The sequence below is a fragment of the Oncorhynchus mykiss genome, chromosome 31 (genome assembly GCF_013265735.2).
Source record: "Oncorhynchus mykiss isolate Arlee chromosome 31, USDA_OmykA_1.1, whole genome shotgun sequence".
NCBI classification, from domain to species: Eukaryota; Metazoa; Chordata; class Actinopteri; order Salmoniformes; family Salmonidae; genus Oncorhynchus; species Oncorhynchus mykiss.
In genome coordinates, this window is record NC_050571.1 from 43,376,147 (window position 1) to 43,395,427 (window position 19,281).

Here is a 19,281-nt window from a genome sequence, read left to right on the forward strand (position 1 = left end):
ACTTTCCCTCTGGAATGCATATAATACCATTCCATGACATCCCAGAACCCTGATTAAATTAAAAATAAAGATACTAAAGACAATCAATAGTGGATAATAATGACTCATTGCCTTTCAATATCATGAATAATATCCTGATTTTAACAACCTAATTGTCACATTGACCCTTATCAGACATCTTCATCAAGATGAAGACTGCACCAGACACTAATACAAGACAAAATAGAGACATGATATTTTAATGAGAAATACAATAAACTGAATTTTTTTACAAACTGAGTATTTTTTTTTTTGCATTCTTATAATTTCTTGTATTTTTTTTTTTACATAGACTCTTCCATTATTCTTTATGATCATAATATTTCACAGCACAATCCCTCCTTGGATTTTCAGAAATGACATGACTGAAGTTGAGAAGGTTTTCGAACGGCATGTTGAGCCTCTGTGGTTGAGTTGTGGGTTCATCTGTCTAGTCGTCCTTCTTGGCCAATAGCACCATTTCCCCCCTAAGAGCCTACACCTCTAAAACAGGGGCCTGCTGGGCATTGGACACATCTGACAATCTATGGGCTGGCTGGGAACACTCCCATACACAGGGTATCCCTATCCTTCCACACACACTAATATACAACAAGCACTATCAGTAATATGAGTTGGTGTTCTGTCCAGGTTGTGTATCTGGGGAAAAGAAAAGCACTTGTTATCAACAGACCTAAAATGACTGGAAATTGTGAAAAAAATTCACATTTAGACTACAAAGCACAATACGCAACACAAGATAGAACTGTTGACAATATCAGCGGTTTCATTAGGGCACCCAACAGAAAACATTTTAAATGTGCACTTCTTATTGGACAAATCCAGGTAGTACCTCCCTAACCCTGGGGTTAATACAAGGCTGTAACAAATCTCACTAAAGTTAATTGACATGAGTGTCTTTCTTACTTGAGAGTTGTTGTTGGAGCTGCCTGACCAGTGCTGCAGTCTGCTGCTGCTGTTGAGTCTGTTGCATCTGAGTCTGCTGCATCCCCTGTCGTGGGAACTGAGACAAACACACAAACAATATTACATTTCGGTCGTTGAAAGTAGACATACTATAACTTTTTTTCAATGGGAGTCTGTCGTTGACAAGATGATTGCCCGTCAAAAAACGCACAATATATGGGCCTTTGTGTGTATGCAACTCGTCCCAAAAATAGTTGACTCGAGTTTAACTTTTGAAAGACAAAAACGGACAATAAACAGTGGGGCAAAAAGTATTTAGTCAGCCACCAATTGTGCAAGTTCTCCCACTTAAAAAGATGAGAGAGGCCTGTAATGCTCATCATAGGTACACTTCAACTATGACGGACAAAATGAGGAAAAAAAATCCCGAAAATCACATTGTAGGATTTTTAATGAATTTATTTGCAAATTATGGTGTAAAATAAGTATTTGGTCAATAACAAAAGTTTCTCAATACTTTGTTATATACCCTTTGTTGGCAATGAGGTCAAACGTTTTCTGTAAGTCTTCACAAGGTTTTCACACACTGTTGCTGGTATTTTGGCCCATTCCTCCATGCAGATCTCCTCTAGAGCAGTGATGTTTTGGGGCTGTTGCTGGGCAACACGGACTTTCAACTCCCTCCAAAGATTTTCTATGGGGTTAAGATCTGGAGACTGTCTAGGCCACTCCAGGACCTTGAAATGCTTCTTACGAAGCCACTCCTTCGTTGCCCGGGCGGTGTGTTTGGGATCATTGTCATGCTGAAAGACCCAGCCACGTTTCATCTTCGATGCCCTTGCTGATGGAAGGAGGTTTTCAATTAAAATCTCACGATACATGGCCCCATTCATTCTTTCCTTTACACGGATCAGTCGTCCTGGTCCCTTTGCAGAAAAACAACCCCAAAGCATGATGTCTCCACCCCCATGGTTCACAGTAGGTATGGTGTTCTTTGGATGCAACTCAGCATTCTTTGTCCTCCAAACACAACGAGTTGAGTTTTTACCAAAAAGTTGTATTTTGGTTTCATCTGACCATATGACATTCTCCCAATCTTCTTCTGGATCATCCAAATGCTCTCTAGCAAACTTCAGACGGGCCTGGACATGTACTGGCTTAAGCAGGGGGACACGTCTGGCACTGCAGGATTTGAGTCCCTGGCGGCGTAGTGTGTTACTGATGGTAGGCTTTGTTATTTTGGTCCCAGCTCTCTGCAGGTCATTCACTAGGTCCCCCCGTGTGGTTCTGGGATTTTTGCTCACCGTTCTTGTGATCATTTTGACTCCACGGGGTGAAATCTTGCGTGGAGCCCCAGATCGAGGGAGATTATCAGTGGTCTTGTATGTCTTCCATTTCCTAATAATTGCTCCCACAGTTGATTTCTTCAAACCAAGCTGCTTACCTATTGCAGATTCAGTCTTCCCAGCCTGGTGCAGGTCTACAATTTTGTTTCTGGTGTCCTTTGACAGCTCTTTGGTCTTGGCCATAGTGGAGTTTGGAGTGTTTGAGGTATTTTGGACAGGTGTCTTTTATACTGATAACAAGTTCAAACAGGTGCCATTAATACAGTGGAGGACAGAGGAGCCTCTTAAAGAAGAAGTTACAGGTCTGTGAGAACCAGAAATCTTGCTTGTTTGTAGGTGAGCAAATACTTATTTTCCACCATAATTTGCAAATAAATTCATTAAATTTCACTACAATGTGATTTTCTGGATTTTTTTTCTTCTCATTTTGTCTGTCATAGTTGAAGTGTACCTATGATGAAAATTACAGGCCTCTCTCATCTTTTTAAGTGGGAGAACTTGCACAATTGGTGGCTGACTAAATACTTTTTTGCCCCACTGTATGCAAGAAAATGTCTTATTCTTAGTCTGGCTATGGCCTGAGAGTCCTGTACTAGTGAATCTCTGATATCAATTCTCTGCGAGGGCCACAACTGGCAATAAGGCAGTAGTTCCCTCTAGCCCTCCTTAGTATCTTAGTTTCCTCCATATTACTTATATATTATATTATATTATTGAGTGGATTGATCCTTTTTTGCACTAATCTCTTTTCTCATAACATATGCTGCTGTTACTGTTTATTATTCATTATGTTGCCTAGTCACTTTATCACTACCTACACTGAGTATACAAAACATTAAGAACACCTGCTCTTTCCATGACAGACTGACCAGGTGAATCAAGTTGAAAGCTATGCCTTTTTGATGTCACTTGTTTTATCCAGTTCATTCAGTGTAGATGAAGGGGAGCAGACAAATTAAAGAAGGATTTTAAAACCTTGAGACATGCATTGTGTGCCATTTAGAAGGTGAATGGGTAAGACAAAATATTTAAGTCCCTTTGAACGGGGTATGGTAGTAGGTGCCAGGCGCACAAACTGGTTTGTCAAGAATTGCAATGCTAATGTTTTTTTTTAACGTTCAACAGTTTTCCGTGTGCATCAAGAATGGTCCACCACTCAAAAGACATCCAACTTGATAAATGTGAGAAGCATTGGAGTAAACGTGAACAAGCTTCCCTGTGGAATGCTTTCAACACCCATGCCCCAACGAATTGAGGCTGTTCTGAGGGCAAAAAAAACTGTTCAGGTCAGAGTCATAATTGGAAATAGATCTAGGTGTAGTAGGGCTGGGGTTTTATTTTGTACTTGTGGGGTGTTCCAGCAAGCAGGATCATTAAGTTAAGTTAGCCAGCTAACAGTGATACATCTTTGATATATCAGATCTCTTAAATTTTATGGTTCATTTTGAAAGCTAAACTTGAATGTGTTTGGTGGTTGTCAAGTCAATTATACCATGCTAATTTCAAATATATATTTCTCGAAAACATACAAATAATTCAGAATTTTTGGGACAGTTAGCTGGCTAACTTGATCTGTCTTTTTGGAACTGCCGCTTGGCAATTTGACTGTATCATCCTCTAAGTTGGATGTACCATGGGTTGCTGTGGGGGCATGGGCTGCATGCCCAGGGCCTGGTTCTGAGCCTGGGCACCGGAGGGCGGTGCTGACGCTACTTGCTGCTGTTGTTGTTGTTGCTGCTGCTGAACTTGTTGGGGCTGGACCTGATGTTGCTGTTGAACTTGCTGTTGTTGAACCTGTTGTTGTTGTTGAGCTTGCTGCTGAGCCTGCTGCTGGGCCTATAGGAGACAGGGACAAATACAGAAACAGAGCAGGGTGACACCATAGTACAACTATACAGGAATTCTTAAACTCACTATATGTCATGCTAGAGCACGGGTGGGCAAACTACGGCCTGTGGGTCCCGCGATCCCATTCAATCCGCTGGTCAGCTGAAAATAATTAAACAGAAATAGATATTTGCGGTTGAATTTCGAAATCCCAATGTGGCCCCTATGCTAGACCATCAGTTAGAGCATTGAATAATTGTGGAAGTGATTGTTTAGATCTAGACCGCATTGAGTGGCAATAGCAGTACATGTATTGATTATATTTTAACTACACACTGTTCCATGTTGGTCTGTAGTGTTAGATATTGCTAGTAAAAGACCTAGTAAATAGACAATGCATACTCGGAGTGCCTGCTGTCTGAGGTACTGCTGCTGTTGCTGCTGGGCCTGCTGCTGCTCAGCAAGCATCTGGTTTGGTCTCATTCCCGGGTGGACCCCCTGCGTACCCATGTGGCTAAGGCCCTGCATGACAGGAGCCTGATGGATGGACTGGTGGGGAAACCTGGAGATGGTGGAAGAGATTCACATTCAGAGGACCAGTACATCATCAAATGTTTCACAAATACACCACTGTCTTGAATATGGTCACTGTTGCCCATTACAGTGCTACAGCATGAAAGAAAAAAGTGTTCTGCGACTACACTGTCAAATGTTTGCATTCACGTCAAAGGAAATTAGAGTGCAGTTTATGGGTGGGATTGACTTTGATAACTCTGTACCCAGATACTAGGCAGTGATGCTAAATGTGACAAAGTCTTGATATGTGCAAGAAAAAGGAGTGAAAGAAGGCGCTCCATGAACACCATATTAGTGATGGCACGATACCAGTATTGGGATACTTGTTAGTATCGTGGCAAGGAAACAAAACACGTTTCCTTGCCACGATACTAACAAGTATCCCAATACTTGTTAGTATCTTAACTTCTTTATGAAAACAGCCCTAATGTTGGAAACAAATATCATTATGTTGTCATTTAAAGTCACATTTACACATTTTCCAAGCTATAGCACACAATATTTTAAATACAGCATGTTTTTACATTGACATTTTAGTCATTTAGCTGATGCTCTTATCCAGAGCGACTTATAGGAGCAATTATGATTAAGTGCTTTGCTCAAGGGCACAGACACCTTTTTCACCTAGTCGGCCCGGAGATTCGAACCAGCAACCTTTCGGTTACTGGACCTACACTTAATCGCTACTCTACCTGCCACCCCAGGACAGAAGAGTTTGCTCTGCTTCATGTTTCAGGGTGTCACAGCCCTACACAATATGAGACAAAAGTAGCCAAAATATCCTTGATAATGGACAGCAGACATCCCTGTGCTATTGGAGTGCAGTACAGTGTATTGTCCAAACCCCCACCACTCTTCAACTCTTCCCTCCTGCCCACCTCTGTGTGTTTTGCATGGTGTGCGAGTAGCCCGGTGCCTGCTGGTGAACGTAGCCGCTGGGCCTCTGTACCATCTGCCTCAGAGAGTCCACCACACCCAGGTTGGCCCCCGGGTGGCTTCCCTGGAAACCCTGGTTCCCGTACGACGGAGGGACTATACCACCCACCTGGGAGGGATGCGGCTGCATCCCCATGTGGGAGCCGTACGTGGTATAGCCCTGGGAGATGTTCTGTACATGGAGAGATAAAAATCAGAATGTTAATGAAAATAATAGGACAAATATGCAGAGAGGAGAAAGAAGGAATAGAGGACACTAGTTTATGCATAGGGTCAAATTCAGTGTTGAAGGAAATAGAAGGATAAGAAAACAGGTTTTACAGGTACACCTGGAAAGAAATTACATGACATTTTGGCAAAAGTGTCTCATCTGAAAGACTTGCCTGAGTTGGCTGCACGGAGCCGTATTGTTGGTTGGGCGTCAGCTGTCGCATCTGTTGTCTAATAATACTCTGGTTCTGAAAACGGCAAGAGACAACGTTCCAACGTTCTTAAAAAGCAATGTGCTGCTTTCTACAACTGAAGTTCAACTTTTTTCTTTTTTTCTTCACGGGCGGCAGGTAGCTTAGCGGTTAAGAGTGTTGGGCTAGTAACTGAAAAGTCGCTGGTTCGAATCCCCGAGCCGGCAAGTTAATCCCCAACAACAACTTCTCTCCGGGCACCGATGAAGTGGATGTCAATTAAGGCAGCCCCCTGCACCTCTCTGATTCAGAAGGGCTGGGTTAAATGCGGAAGACACATTTGAGGTTGAACGCATTCAGTTGTGCAAATGTATCTACATGCGTACAGTGAAAGCCAGGTTCAAGATCCTATTCTATGAGCATGTTAAACACATCTAGCAAACCCCTCAACACCACACTGGGGGAGGTCCAGTCGAGAATAACCTCTGTACTCACTACTGTCCCATTCCAATGGAGTCTAGTCACTGCAAACTCACCAGTCTGACCTGCAGATGCTGGCGCAGGATCTGGCCCTGCGGTATGTTGGGCTGGGGCTTATAGCCCATAGGGTACTGCTTTTCCATGCCCATCATGCCTGGCATCACACCCGGGTAGTTGGGCCTCGTGGGCATCATCTTGCCCATCTGAGGGTTCCGGGCTGGTCGGTACGGGGTGTCCAAACCAGGGCCCCCTGAAGGGGAAAAGGATGAAAATTTAAGTCAAAATGACAAAAAGCCACCACAGCATTAATATCCGTTTCAGCTAATCAATGTCTTGAAGATTTCGGTTGATAAGCAGAATCGTGTGTTTTAGTGCTGGGCTGTAACAAAACATGGTGTCGATTGACTATGGTTGGTGATGATCAAAAGCTAAACACGCCTCACTTAAAACGGTCATGAGAGGAATACAGGTTCCAGAGTGTTTTTTCATGATATTGTGAAAACTAACTAGTAATAACTAAAACAGGGCCCATATTCATCAATATCAGAGTAGAGTGCTGGCCTAGGATCAGTAACTGTTTTCAATATGATTTAAAAGGCTAAACTCCTCATAAATCAGAACCCTGGTCTTAGACAATGATAATGTTGGCACTGACCTGGAGGTAGAGGCTGGTTCTGGGCATACATGCCCATGGCCTGCTGGCTGTAGCCTAACCTGTTGTAGGGGTGAGTTTGCTGGCCCATGAGGATCTCTGGGGGCAAACCTGTCCCATACGGCACTCCACCCTGGGTACGTGTCACAAAGTCCTGGAGAGAGAAGACAAACACCTTCTACGAGACACACTACACATATACTGTATAATGGTAATATGTGCAACAACAATATCATCCAGCTTTTGTACTTTTAGAATTAATATTATTAGACAAGACATACATTGTTGTCCTTCAAATCCCTCAAGATGACACTCATGAGTGCTCAGTGATTTCAGAGTCCTTAAATCTATGACTACTTTTACATTTCTACCCTAACTAGCCTAATCCAAAAAGACCTATCCCTAGATCTGAAGGGATTGGACAGGTATAAGCAATATGGTTGTCACTCCATCTTGCCTTCTGATAGGTTAGGTGGAATTTGCACCATATTCTTTAGACCTATCCTATTCTTTATAGTCTACACAAATGCCAAGGGTACAGGGCCTAGGGATGTTGCGGAGACCACACCGACGGTCACGAGTCATGAAGGCATTCCACATGACCGCTTAGTCACGGTAATTAGGCTTCTCCAAGCTCTGATGCTGCTGATGGTAATTAGTAGTGATAAAATAATGTATATGTGAAAGATAATGATAAAGTAATTCCACTCTGAAACCTTATAACTGCATGAAATTGATTAGAATCATAAAATTATAATCTGATGATGTGTGTAGTTTAGGTCGGAATTAGGTTAAACAATGTATAGTGGAAAAACACAGACTGTCTGAGCAAGGCGTAGCTTAGGATTTGAACTTGTGTGTGCCAAGTAAAATACCGAAGAACAATTAAAACTGTGTTTGGACCGACCTGGCTAGGCCTCTGAGACTTGGGAGAGGACAGTGAGTACTTCTCAAGGTCTCCCTAATCTCGGGGGAATGGAACTGTCGGCTAGTGATACAAAGTGGTGCGAACTGTGGAGAAGGATAACACTCACCTACTGTTTGTGTAGAAGTACAGTGGGGCAAAAAAGTATTTAGTCAGCCACCAATTGTGCAAGTTCTCCCAATTAAAAAGACAAGAGAGGCCTGTAATTTTCATCATAGGTACACTTCAACTACGAAAGACAAAATGAGAAAAAAAAATCCAGAAAATCACATTGTAGGATTTTTAATGAATTTATTTGCAAATTATGGTGGAAAATAAGTATTTAGTCAATGACAAAAGTTTATCTCAATGCTTTGTAATATACCCTTTGTCTGCAATGACAGAGGTCAAACGTTTTCTGTAAGTCTTCACAAGGTTTTCACACACTGTTGCTGGTATTTTGGCCCATTCCTCCATGCAGATCTCCTCTAGAGCAGTGATGTTTTGGGGTTGTTGCTGGGCAACACGGACTTTCAACTCCCTCCAAAGATTTTCTATGGGGTTTAGATCTGGAGACTGGCTAGGCCACTCCAGGACCTTGAAATGCTTCTTCCGAAGCCACTCCTTCGTTGCCTGGGCGGTGTGTTTGGGATCATTGTCATGCTGAAAGACCCAGCCACGTTTCATCTTCAATGCCCTTGCTGATGGAAGGAGGTTTTCACTCAAAATCTCACGATACATGGCCCCATTCATTATTACCTTTACACAGCCCCAAAGCATGATGTTTCCACCCCCATGCTTCACAGTAGGTATGGTGTTCTTTGGATGCAACTCATCATTCTTTGTCCTCCAAACACGACAAGTTGAGTTTTTACCAAAAAGTTATATTTTGGTTTCATCTGACCATATGACACACATTATCCCAATCTTCTTCTGGATCATCCAAATGCTCTCTAGCAAACTTCAGACGGGCCTGGACATGTACTGGCTTAAACAGGGGGACACGTCTGGCACTGCAGGATTTGAGTCCCTGGCGGCGTAGTGTGTTACTGATGGTAGGCTTTGTTACTTTGGTCCCAGCTCTCTGCAGGTCATTCACTAGGTCCCCCCGTGCGGTTCTGGGATTTTTGCTCACCGTTCTTGTGATCATTTTGACCCCACGGGGTGAGATCTTGCGTGGAGCCCCAGATCGAGGCAGATTCAGTCTTCCCAGCCTGGTGCAGGTCTACAATTGTGTTTCTGGTGTCCTTTGACAGCTCTTTGGTCTTGGCCATAGTGGAGTTTGGAGTCTTTTAGGTTGTGGACATGTGTCTTTTATACTGATAAGTTCAAACAGGTGCCATTAATACAGGTAACGAGTGGAGGACAGAGGAGCCTCTTAAAGAAGAAGTTACAGGTCTGTGAGAGCCAGAAATCTTGCTTGTTTGTAGGTGACCAAATACTTATTTTCCACCATAATTTGCAAATAAATTCATTAAAAATCCTACAATGTGATTTTCTGGATTTTTTTTTTCTCATTTTGTCTGTCATAGTTGAAGTGTACCTATGATGAAAATTACAGGCCTCTCTCGTCTTTTTAATTGGGAGAACTTGCACAATTGGTGGCTGACTAAATACTTTTTTGCCCCACTATGTGCGCAGCTATAAAATTGATGTTTTTGTATTCTTGACTTTAGAACATTCTCTGAAAACTGAGTCTTTGACAAATTATTATTAAACCCGTGGTCTTACAGATCCCGGGGATTGGTCAGAGCTATTGATTGTCAGTTGTTATCATTGGGATTGAAAATTCTCGTGACAAGTAGCCTACCAAATTTGCTAACTGCCTGGTACTCCGCACTCTATTTTACCTCTAATCCCTCTTAACATCAACGCAAATGTCATCGAAAATCGAATCAAACACTTCACGAGAGCCCATGAGCTCATGTTGCGCAACATTTCAATAGGCTATGTAATTGCTAGTGAAAACAGAGTGATGGCCTCTATTAATTGGAGGATCCCATTAGCTTTCTTGGCCTACTATCATTATTTTTCAACTTTTCTAATACTAAGCATATTGCTTATCTTTACCACAGGAGTATAGCCTACCTGGCTGGCATGAAAATGAACCACGGGAAAAGCGTCCTCTATTCTCTATTTAAGTGCATACAGTACCAGTCAAAAGATTAGGTGTATCCAATCATTCAAGGGTTTTCTTTATTTTTTTACTATTTTATAAATTGTAAAATAATGGTGAAGACATCACAACTATGAAAAAATATAAGGAATCATATAGTCACCAAAAAAGTGTTAAATCAAAATATATTTTATATTTGAGATTCTTTAAAGTAGCCACACTTTGCCTTGATGACAGCTTTGCACACTCTTGGCATTATCTCAACTAGCTTCATGAGGTAACCTGGAGTACCTGGAATGCATTTCAATTAACAGGTGTGCCTTGTGAAAAGTTAATTTGTGGAATTTCTTTCCTTACTGCGTTTGAGCCAATCAGTTGTGTTGTGACAAGGTAGGGGTTGTAAACAGAAGATGGCTCTATTTTGTAAAATAACAAGTCCATATTATGGAAAAAACAGCTCAAATAAGCAAAGAGAAATGACAGTTCATCATTACTTTCAGACACGAAGGTCAGACAATACAGAACATTTCAAGAACTTTCAAAGTTTCTTCAAGTGCAGTCGCAAAAACCATCAAGCACTATGATGAAACTGGCTCTCATGAGGACCACCACAGGATAGGAAAACCCAGAGTTACCTCTGCTGCAATCTGTCATTTGGTCTGATGAGATTTTTGGTTCCAACCGCCATCTCTATGTGAGACGCAAAGTAGGTGAATGGATGATCTCCGCATGTGTGGATCCCACCGTGAATCATACAGAAGCTTCTGGCGCCGACAGAGATGGCCGCCTCGCTTCGCGTTCCTAGGAAACTATGCAGTTTTTTGTTTTTTTACGTGTTATTTCTTACATTGGTACCCCAGGCCATCTTAGGTTTCATTACATACAGTCGAGAAGAACTACTGAACATACGAGCAGCATCAACTCACCATCAGTACGACCAAGAATATGACTTTCGCGAAGGGGATCCTGTGTTCTGCCTTTCACCCAGGACAACGGAATGGATCCCAGCCTGCGACCCAAAACAAAGACGTCGTAAAAGAGGGAAACGAAGCGGTCTTCTGGTCAGACTCCAGAGACGGGCACATCGTGCACCACTCCCTAGCATTCTTCTCGCCAATGTCCAGTCTCTTGACAACAAGGTTGATGAAATCCGAGCAAGGGTAGCATTCCAGAGGGACATCAGAGACTGTAACGTTCTTTGCTTCACGGAAACATGGCTCACTGGAGAGACGCTATCGGAGTCGGTGCAGCCAACTGGTTTCTCCACGCATCGCGCAGACAGAAACAAACATCTTTCTGGTAAGAAGAGGGGAGGGGGTGTATGCTTCATGGTTAACGTGACGTGGTGTGATCATAACAACAACAACTTCTACTCAAGTCCTCCTGTTCACCTGATTTAGAATTCCTCACAATCAAATGTCGACCGCATTATCTACCAAGGGAATTCTCTTCGATTATAATCACAGCCGTATATATTCCCCCCCAAGCAGACACATCGATGGCTCTGAACTAACTTTATTTGACTCTTTGCAAACTGGAATCCATTTATCCGGAGGCTGCATTCATTGTAGCTGGGGATTTTAACAAGGCTAATCTGAAAACAAGACTCCCTAAATTTTATCAGCATATCGATTGCGCAACCAGGGCTGGAAAAACCTTGGATCACTGCTATTCTAACTTCCGCGACGCATATAAGGCCCTACCCCGCCCTCTTTTCGGAAAAGCTGACCACGACTCCCTTTTGTTGATCCCTGCCTACAGACAGAAACTAAAACAAGAAGCTCCCGCGCTGAGGTCTGTTCAACGCTGGTCCGACCAATCTGATTCCACACTCCAAGACTGCTTCCATCACGTGGACTGGGATATGTTTCGTATTGCGTCAGACAACAACATTGACGAATACGCTGATTCGGTGAGCGAGTTCATTAGAACGTGCGTTGAAGATGTTGTTCCCATAGCAACGACTAAAACATTCCCAAACCAGAAACCGTGGATTGATGGCAGCATTCGCGTGAAACTGAAAGCCCGAACCACTGCTTTTAATCAGGGCAAGGTGACCGGAAACATGACCGAATACAAACAGTGTAACTATTCCCTCCGCAAGGCAATCAAACAAGCTAAGCGTCAGTATAGAGACAAAGTAGAATCTCATTTCAACGGCTCAGACACAAGAGGTATGTGGCAGGGTCTACAGTCAATCACGGATTACAAAAAGAAAACCAGCCCAGTCACGGACCAGGCAGACTAAATAACTTTTTTGCCCGCTTTGAGGACAATACAGTGCCACTGACACGGCCCGCAACTAAAACATGCGGACTCTCCTTCACTGCAGCCGACGTGAGGAAAACATTTAAACGTGTCAACCCTCGCAAGGCTGCAGGCCCAGACGGCATCCCCAGCCGCGCCCTCAGAGCATGCGCAGACCAGCTGGCTGGTGTGTTTACGGACATATTCAATCAATCCCTATCCCAGTCTGTTGTTCCCACATACTTCAAGAGGGCCACCATTGTTCCTGTTCCCAAGAAAGCTAAGGTAACTGAGCTAAACGACTACCGCCCCGTAGCACTCACTTCCGTCATCATGAAGTGCTTTGAGAGACTAGTCAAGGACCATATCACCTCCACCCTACCTGACACCCTAGACCCACTCCAATTTGCTTACTGCCCAAATAGGTCCACAGACGATGCAATCTCAACCACACTGCACACTGCCCTAACCCATCTGGACAGGAGGAATACCTATGTGAGAATGCTGTTCATCGACTACAGCTCGGCATTTAACACCATTAGTGCCATCCAAGCTCGTTATCAAGCTCGAGACCCTGGGTCTCGACCCCGCCCTGTGCAACTCGGTACTGGACTTCCTGACGGGCCGCCCCCAGGTGGTGAGGGTAGGCAACAACATTTCCACCCCGCTGATCCTCAACACTAGGGCCCCACAAGGGTGCGTTCTGAGCCCTCTCCTGTACTCCCTGTTCACCCACGACTGCGTGGCCACGCACGCCTCCAACTCAATCATCAAGTTTGCGGACGACACAACAGTGGTAGGCTTGATTACCAACAACAACGAGACGGCCTACAGGGAGGAGGTGAGGGCCCTCGGAGTGTGGTGTCAGGAAAATAACCTCACATTCAACGTCAACAAAACTAAGGAGATGATTGTGGACTTCAGGAAACAGCAGAGGGAACACCCCCCTATCCACATCGATGGAACAGTAGTGGAGAGGGTAGTAAGTTAAGTTCCTCGGCGTACACATCACAGACAAACTGAATTGGTCCACCCACACAGACAGCATCGTGAAGAAGGCGCAGCAGCGCCTCATCAACCTCAGGAGGCTGAAGAAATTCGGCTTGTCACCAAAAGCACTCACAAACTTCTACAGATGCACAATCGAGAGCATCCTGTCGGGCTGTATCACCGCCTGGTACGGCAACTGCTCCGCCCACAACCGTAAGGCTCTCCAGAGGGTAGTGAGGTCCGCACAACGCATCACCGGGGGCAAACTACCTGCCCTCCAGGACACCTACACCACCCGATGTCACAGGAAGGCCATAAAGATCATCAAGGACAACAACCACCCGAGCCACTGCCTGTTCACCCCGCTATCATCCAGAAGGCGAGGTCAGTACAGGTGCATCAAAGCTGGGACCGAGAGACTGAAAAACAGCTTCTATCTCAAGGCCATCAGACTGTTAAACAGCCACCACTAACATTGAGTGGCTGCTGCCAACACACTGACTCAACTCCAGCCACTTTAATAATGGGAATTGATGGGTAATGATGTAAAATATATCACTAGCCACTTTAAACAATGCTACCTAATATAATGTTTACATACCCTACATTATTCATCTCATATGTATATACTGTACTCTATATCATCTACTGCATCTTTATGCAATACATGTATCACTAGCCACTTTAACTATGCCACTTTGTTTACATACTAATCTCATATGTATATACTGCACTCAATACCATCTACTGTATCTTGCCTAAGCCGCTCTGTACCATCACATCACTAATTCATATATCTTTATGTACATATTCTTTATCCCCTTACACTTGTGTCTATAAGGTAGTAGTTTTGGAATTGTTAGCTAGATTATTTGTTGGTTATTACTGCATTGTCGGAACTAGAAGCACAAGCATTTCGCTACACTCGCATTAACATCCGCTAACCATGTGTATGTGACAAATAAAATTTGATTTGATGGTGCTTTGCTGGTGACACTGATTTATTTAGAATTCAAGGCACACTTAACCAGCATCGCTACCACAGCATTACGCACCGATACACCATCCCATCTGGTTTGCGCTTAGTGGGACGATCATTTGTTTTTCAACAGGACAATGACTCAACACACCTCCAGGCTGTGTAAGGGCTATTTGACCAAGAAGGAGAATGAAGGTGTGCCGGATCAGATGACCTGGCCTCCACAATCACCCGACCTTAACCCAATTGAGATGGTTTGGAATGAGTTGGACCGCAGAGTGAACGAAAAGCAGCGAACAAGTGCTCAGCATGTGGGAACTCCAACAGCGTTGGAAAGCATTCCAGGTGAAGCTGATTGATAGAATGCCAAGAGTGTGCAAAACTGTCATCAAGGCAAAGGGTGGCTACCTTGAAGAATCTAAAATATATGTTGATTTGTTTAACATTTTTTTGGTTACTACATGATTCAATATATTTTATTTCATAGTTTTGATGTATTCACTATTATTCTACAATGTAGAAAATAGTCCAAATAAAGAACAACCCTTGAATGAGTACTGTAGATTATGTATTTTTCCCCTGCCCCTGTTTAAAGACAGGTGCATGATAATGGTCCCTTCTACAGTGGTTCCTCCTTTAAAAGTTGTGCGCTTATGCCGTGGGACTTTGAGGTACCCAGCGCCACGGCTTCATCACTCCGGTGGCAGGGGAGCGTTCGGGCCCCAAGGTTATTATATGACCAATCATATCGAGTGGTTCCAATGACGAATTTGACGTTATGCCACACATCGCCGGTGACTTTCTTCAGGAAAAAATGTCTGACAAAAACATTATGTAAGTAATTATAACTTCATAACGAGTCGAAAAAAAATTACAATCGAGAGGAATATGTTAGTTAATGTAGAGAAACGATTGTGAATATTTTTTCATCATAAAGTTAATTTACAAAAATTGCTATTTAGCAAGTTTTTTTCAGTCATATCCAATACCAGGTGTATCAAACCCCATTCTTTGAATGATGCCGTGTCTGCATGTATGTATTACAATTATACACTTAGTGTTTACCACTCCTGCTCCTGGGATATCAAAGATTACACCTTGTAACATGATTTTAATTATTTTACCTTTATTTAACTAAGCAATAGACTAGAAACATGATTTTATTTATTTTATTTTACCTTTATTTAACTATTTAACTAGGCAAGTCAGTTAAGAACAAATTCTTATTTTCAATGACGGCCTAGGAACAGTGGGTCAACTGCCTGTTCAGGGGCAGAACGACAGATTGTCAGCTCGGGGACATGAACTTGGTTACTAGTCCAACGCTCTAACCACTAGGCTACCCTGCCGCCCCATTTAAGTAAAAGGCTGATTTGTAATTAATATATACAGAAAAAAACAGTACAATACACTTCCTATGCATATCTAACTCCCATTATCTTCATTAATCTGAGGAGGTTCTCCCAGCCATGCGGACGATTGAAAACAGGGCAGCAAAGTTTATTTGTCACCAGAGTGGTTTAGAGCATTTTCCTATTTGCATGTGAATAACCAGACCTTCATACAAACTTGCTATGCTGAATTCTTGACGCACAACCGAAGGTGCTGCCATATCCTGCCAGCACACCCACAAGCAAACCACTCAGGCGGAGAATGACGTGTGGAAGAATGCGAGGAACGACATGGGAGTAACAATCCGGGCTATTTGCACTGAGACCGGCGTAATAATGTAATGAAACAAGCAGGGAGCAGGTTTCATACCCTCAACATTCTAGCCCGAAGTCCAGCACGCTATCGACTGTGCCCAAATGTATTAATTGGGGTTGGGGCCGATTGTGGCAAAAAAACACTATCAATTGGAACCTTTAACAAGTGGAAAAGGGGGAAAAGTATTAGTTTTTCACAAGGGTAGCAGGATATGAATTCTGCTAATAACATTTCTAGGATGAGCTATTAGCTGAACAATAGACTATTCAACCTTTACTAAAGAATTGTCTAATAGCCAGTGAAACCCCCTCCAACTTGCAACTAATCATTTGTGTCAACCTTTCCACATCAAATGAGTATACACTGCTCAAAAAAATAAAGGGAACACTTAAACAACACAATGTAACTCCAAGTCAATCACACTTCTGTGATATCAAACTGTCCACTTAGGAAGCAACACTGATTGACAATAAATTTCACATGCTTTTGTGCAAATAGAATAGACAACAGGTGGAAATTATAGGCAATTAACAAGACATAAAAGAGTGGTTCTGCAGGTGGTGACCACAGACCACTTCTCAGTTCCTATGCTTCCTGGCTGATATTTTGGTCACTTTTGAATGCTGACGGTGCTTTCACTCTAGTGGTAGCATGAGATGGAGTCTACAACCCACACAAGTGGCTCAGGTAGTGCAGCTCATCCAGGATGGCACATCAATGCGAGCTGTGGCAAGAAGGTTTGCTGTGTCTGTCAGGGTAGTGCCCAGAGAATGGAGGCGCTACCAGGAGACAGGCCAGTACATCAGGAGACGTGGAGGAGGCCGTAGGAGGGCAACAACCAAGCAGCAGGACCGCTACCTCCGCCTTTTTGCAAGGAGGAGCAGGAGGAGCACTGCCAGAGCCCTGCAAAATGACCTCCAGCAGGCCACAAATGTGCATGTGCCTGCTCAAACGGTCAGAAACAGACTCCATGAGGGTGGTATGAAGGCCCGATGTCCACAGTTGGGGGTTGTGCTTACAGCCCAACACTGTGCAGGACGTTTGGCATTTGCCAGAGAACACCAAGATTGGCAAATTCGCCACTGGCGCCCTGTGCTCTTCACAGATGAAAGCAGGTTCACACTGAGCACATGTGAGAGACGTGACAGTTTGGAGACGCCGTGGAGAACGTTCTGCTGCCTGCAACATCCTCCAGCATGACTGGTTTGGCGGTGGGTCAGTCATGGTGTGGGGTGGCATTTCTTTGGGGTGCCGCACAGCCCTCCATGTGTTCGCCAGAGGTAGCCTGACTGCTATTAGGTACCGAGATGAGATCCTCAGACCCCTTGTGAGACCATATGCTGGTGCAGTTGGTCCTGGGTTCCTCCTAATGCAAGACAATGCTAGACCTCATGTGGCTGGAGTGTGTCAGCAGTTCTTGCAAGAGGAAGGCATTGATGCTATGGACTGGCCCGCCCGTTCCCCAGACCTGAATCCAATTGAGCACATCTGTGACATCATAACTCGCTCCATCCACCAACGTTGTGGCCACGTTGCACCACAGACTGTCCAGGAGTTGGCAGATGCTTTAGTCCAGGTCTGGGAGGAGATCCCTCAGGAGACCATCCGCTACCTCATCAGGAGCATGCCCAGGCGTTGTAGGGAGGTCATACAGGCACGTGGAGGCCACACACACTACTGAGCCTCATTTTGACTTATTTTAAGGACATTACATCAAAGTTGGATCAGCCTGTAGTGTGGTTTTCCTCTTTAATTTTGAGTGTGACTCCAAATCCAGACCTCCCTGGGTTGATAAATTTGATTTCTATTGATAATTTTTGTGTGATTTTGTTGTCAGCACATTCAACTATGTAAAGAAAAAAGTATTTAATAAGAATATTTCATTCATTCAGATCTAGGATGTGTTATTTTAGTGTTCCCTTTATTTTTTTGAGCAGTGTACACACACACACACACACACACACACACACACACACACACACACACACACAGAGAGAGTTGAAGTTGGACGTTTACATACACTTAGGTTGGAGTCATTAAAACTCGTTTTACAACTACTCCACAAATGTCTTGTTAACAAACTCTAGTTTTGACAAGTCGGTAAGGACATCTTCTTTGTGCATGACACAAGTCATTTTTCCAACAATTGTTTACAGACAGATTATTTCACTTATAATTCACTGTATCACAATTCCAGTGGGTCAGAAGTTTACATACATTAAATTGATTGTGCCTTTAAACAGCCTGGAAAATTCCAGAAAATTATATCATGGCTTTAGAAGTTCCTGTTTCTGAAGTTTCTAATTTACATAATTTGAGTCAATTGGAGGTGTACCTGTGGATGTATTTCAAGGCCGACCTTCAAACTCAGTGCCTCTTTGCTTGACATCATGGGAAAATCAAAAGAAATCAGCAAAGACCTCAGAAAAAGTCTGGTTCATCTGTACAAACAATAGTACGCAAGTATAAACACCATGGGACCACGCAGCCGTCGTACCGCTCAGGAAGGAGACGCGTTCTGTCTCCTAGAGATGAAAGTACTTTGGTGCGAAAGAGGAAATCAATCCCAGAACAGCAGATGCTGGAGGAAACAGGTACAAAAGTATCTATATCCACAGTAAAACAAGTCCTATATCGATATAACCTGAAAGGCCGCTCAGCAAGGAAGAAGCCACTGCTCCAAAACCGCCATAAAAAAGCCAGACTACGGTTTGCAACTGTACATATAACAAAGATCATACTTTTTGGAGAAATGTCCTCTGGTCTGATGAAACAAAAATAGAACTGTTTGGCCATTATGTTTGGAGGAAAAAGAGGGAGGCCTGCAAGCTGAAGAACACCATCCCAACCGTGAAGCACGGGGGTGGCAGTATCATGTTGTGGGGTTGCTTTGCTGCAGGAGGGACTGGTCCACTTCACAAAATAGATGGCTTCATGAGGCAGGAAAATTATGTGGATATATTGAAGCAACATCAGTCAGGAAGTTAAAGATTGGTCGGAAATGGGTCTTCCAAATGGACAATGACCCCAAACATACTTCCAAAGTTGTGGCAAAATGGCTTAAGGACAACAATGTCTAGGTATTGGAGTGGCCATCACAAAGCCCTGACCTCAATCTTATAGAAAATTTGTGGGCAGAACTGAAAAAGCATGTGCAAGAAGGCCTACAAACCTG

General features: G+C 43.5%; 1 protein-coding gene across 5 annotated transcripts in view; it reads right to left on the reverse strand.

Moving 5' to 3' along the window:
• Nucleotides 1-223: 223 nt before the first annotated feature.
• Nucleotides 224-19,281, reverse strand: part of LOC110505195 (mediator of RNA polymerase II transcription subunit 12) — a 99,846-nt gene continuing 80,788 nt past the window's right edge. The window contains exons 37-44 of one of the 5 annotated variants that reach the window (XM_036970410.1): nt 7,167-7,317; nt 6,568-6,728; nt 6,014-6,088; nt 5,573-5,802; nt 4,521-4,680; nt 3,924-4,127; nt 946-1,042; nt 224-678 (exon numbers count right to left, since the gene is read on the reverse strand). In XM_036970410.1, coding sequence (XP_036826305.1) covers nt 641-678; nt 946-1,042; nt 3,924-4,127; nt 4,521-4,680; nt 5,573-5,802; nt 6,014-6,088; nt 6,568-6,728; nt 7,167-7,317 — 1,116 coding nt within the window. In that variant the 3' untranslated portion in view covers nt 224-640. The other 4 variants (XM_021584245.2, XM_036970411.1, XM_021584246.2 and 1 more) reach the window with 4 other exon arrangements.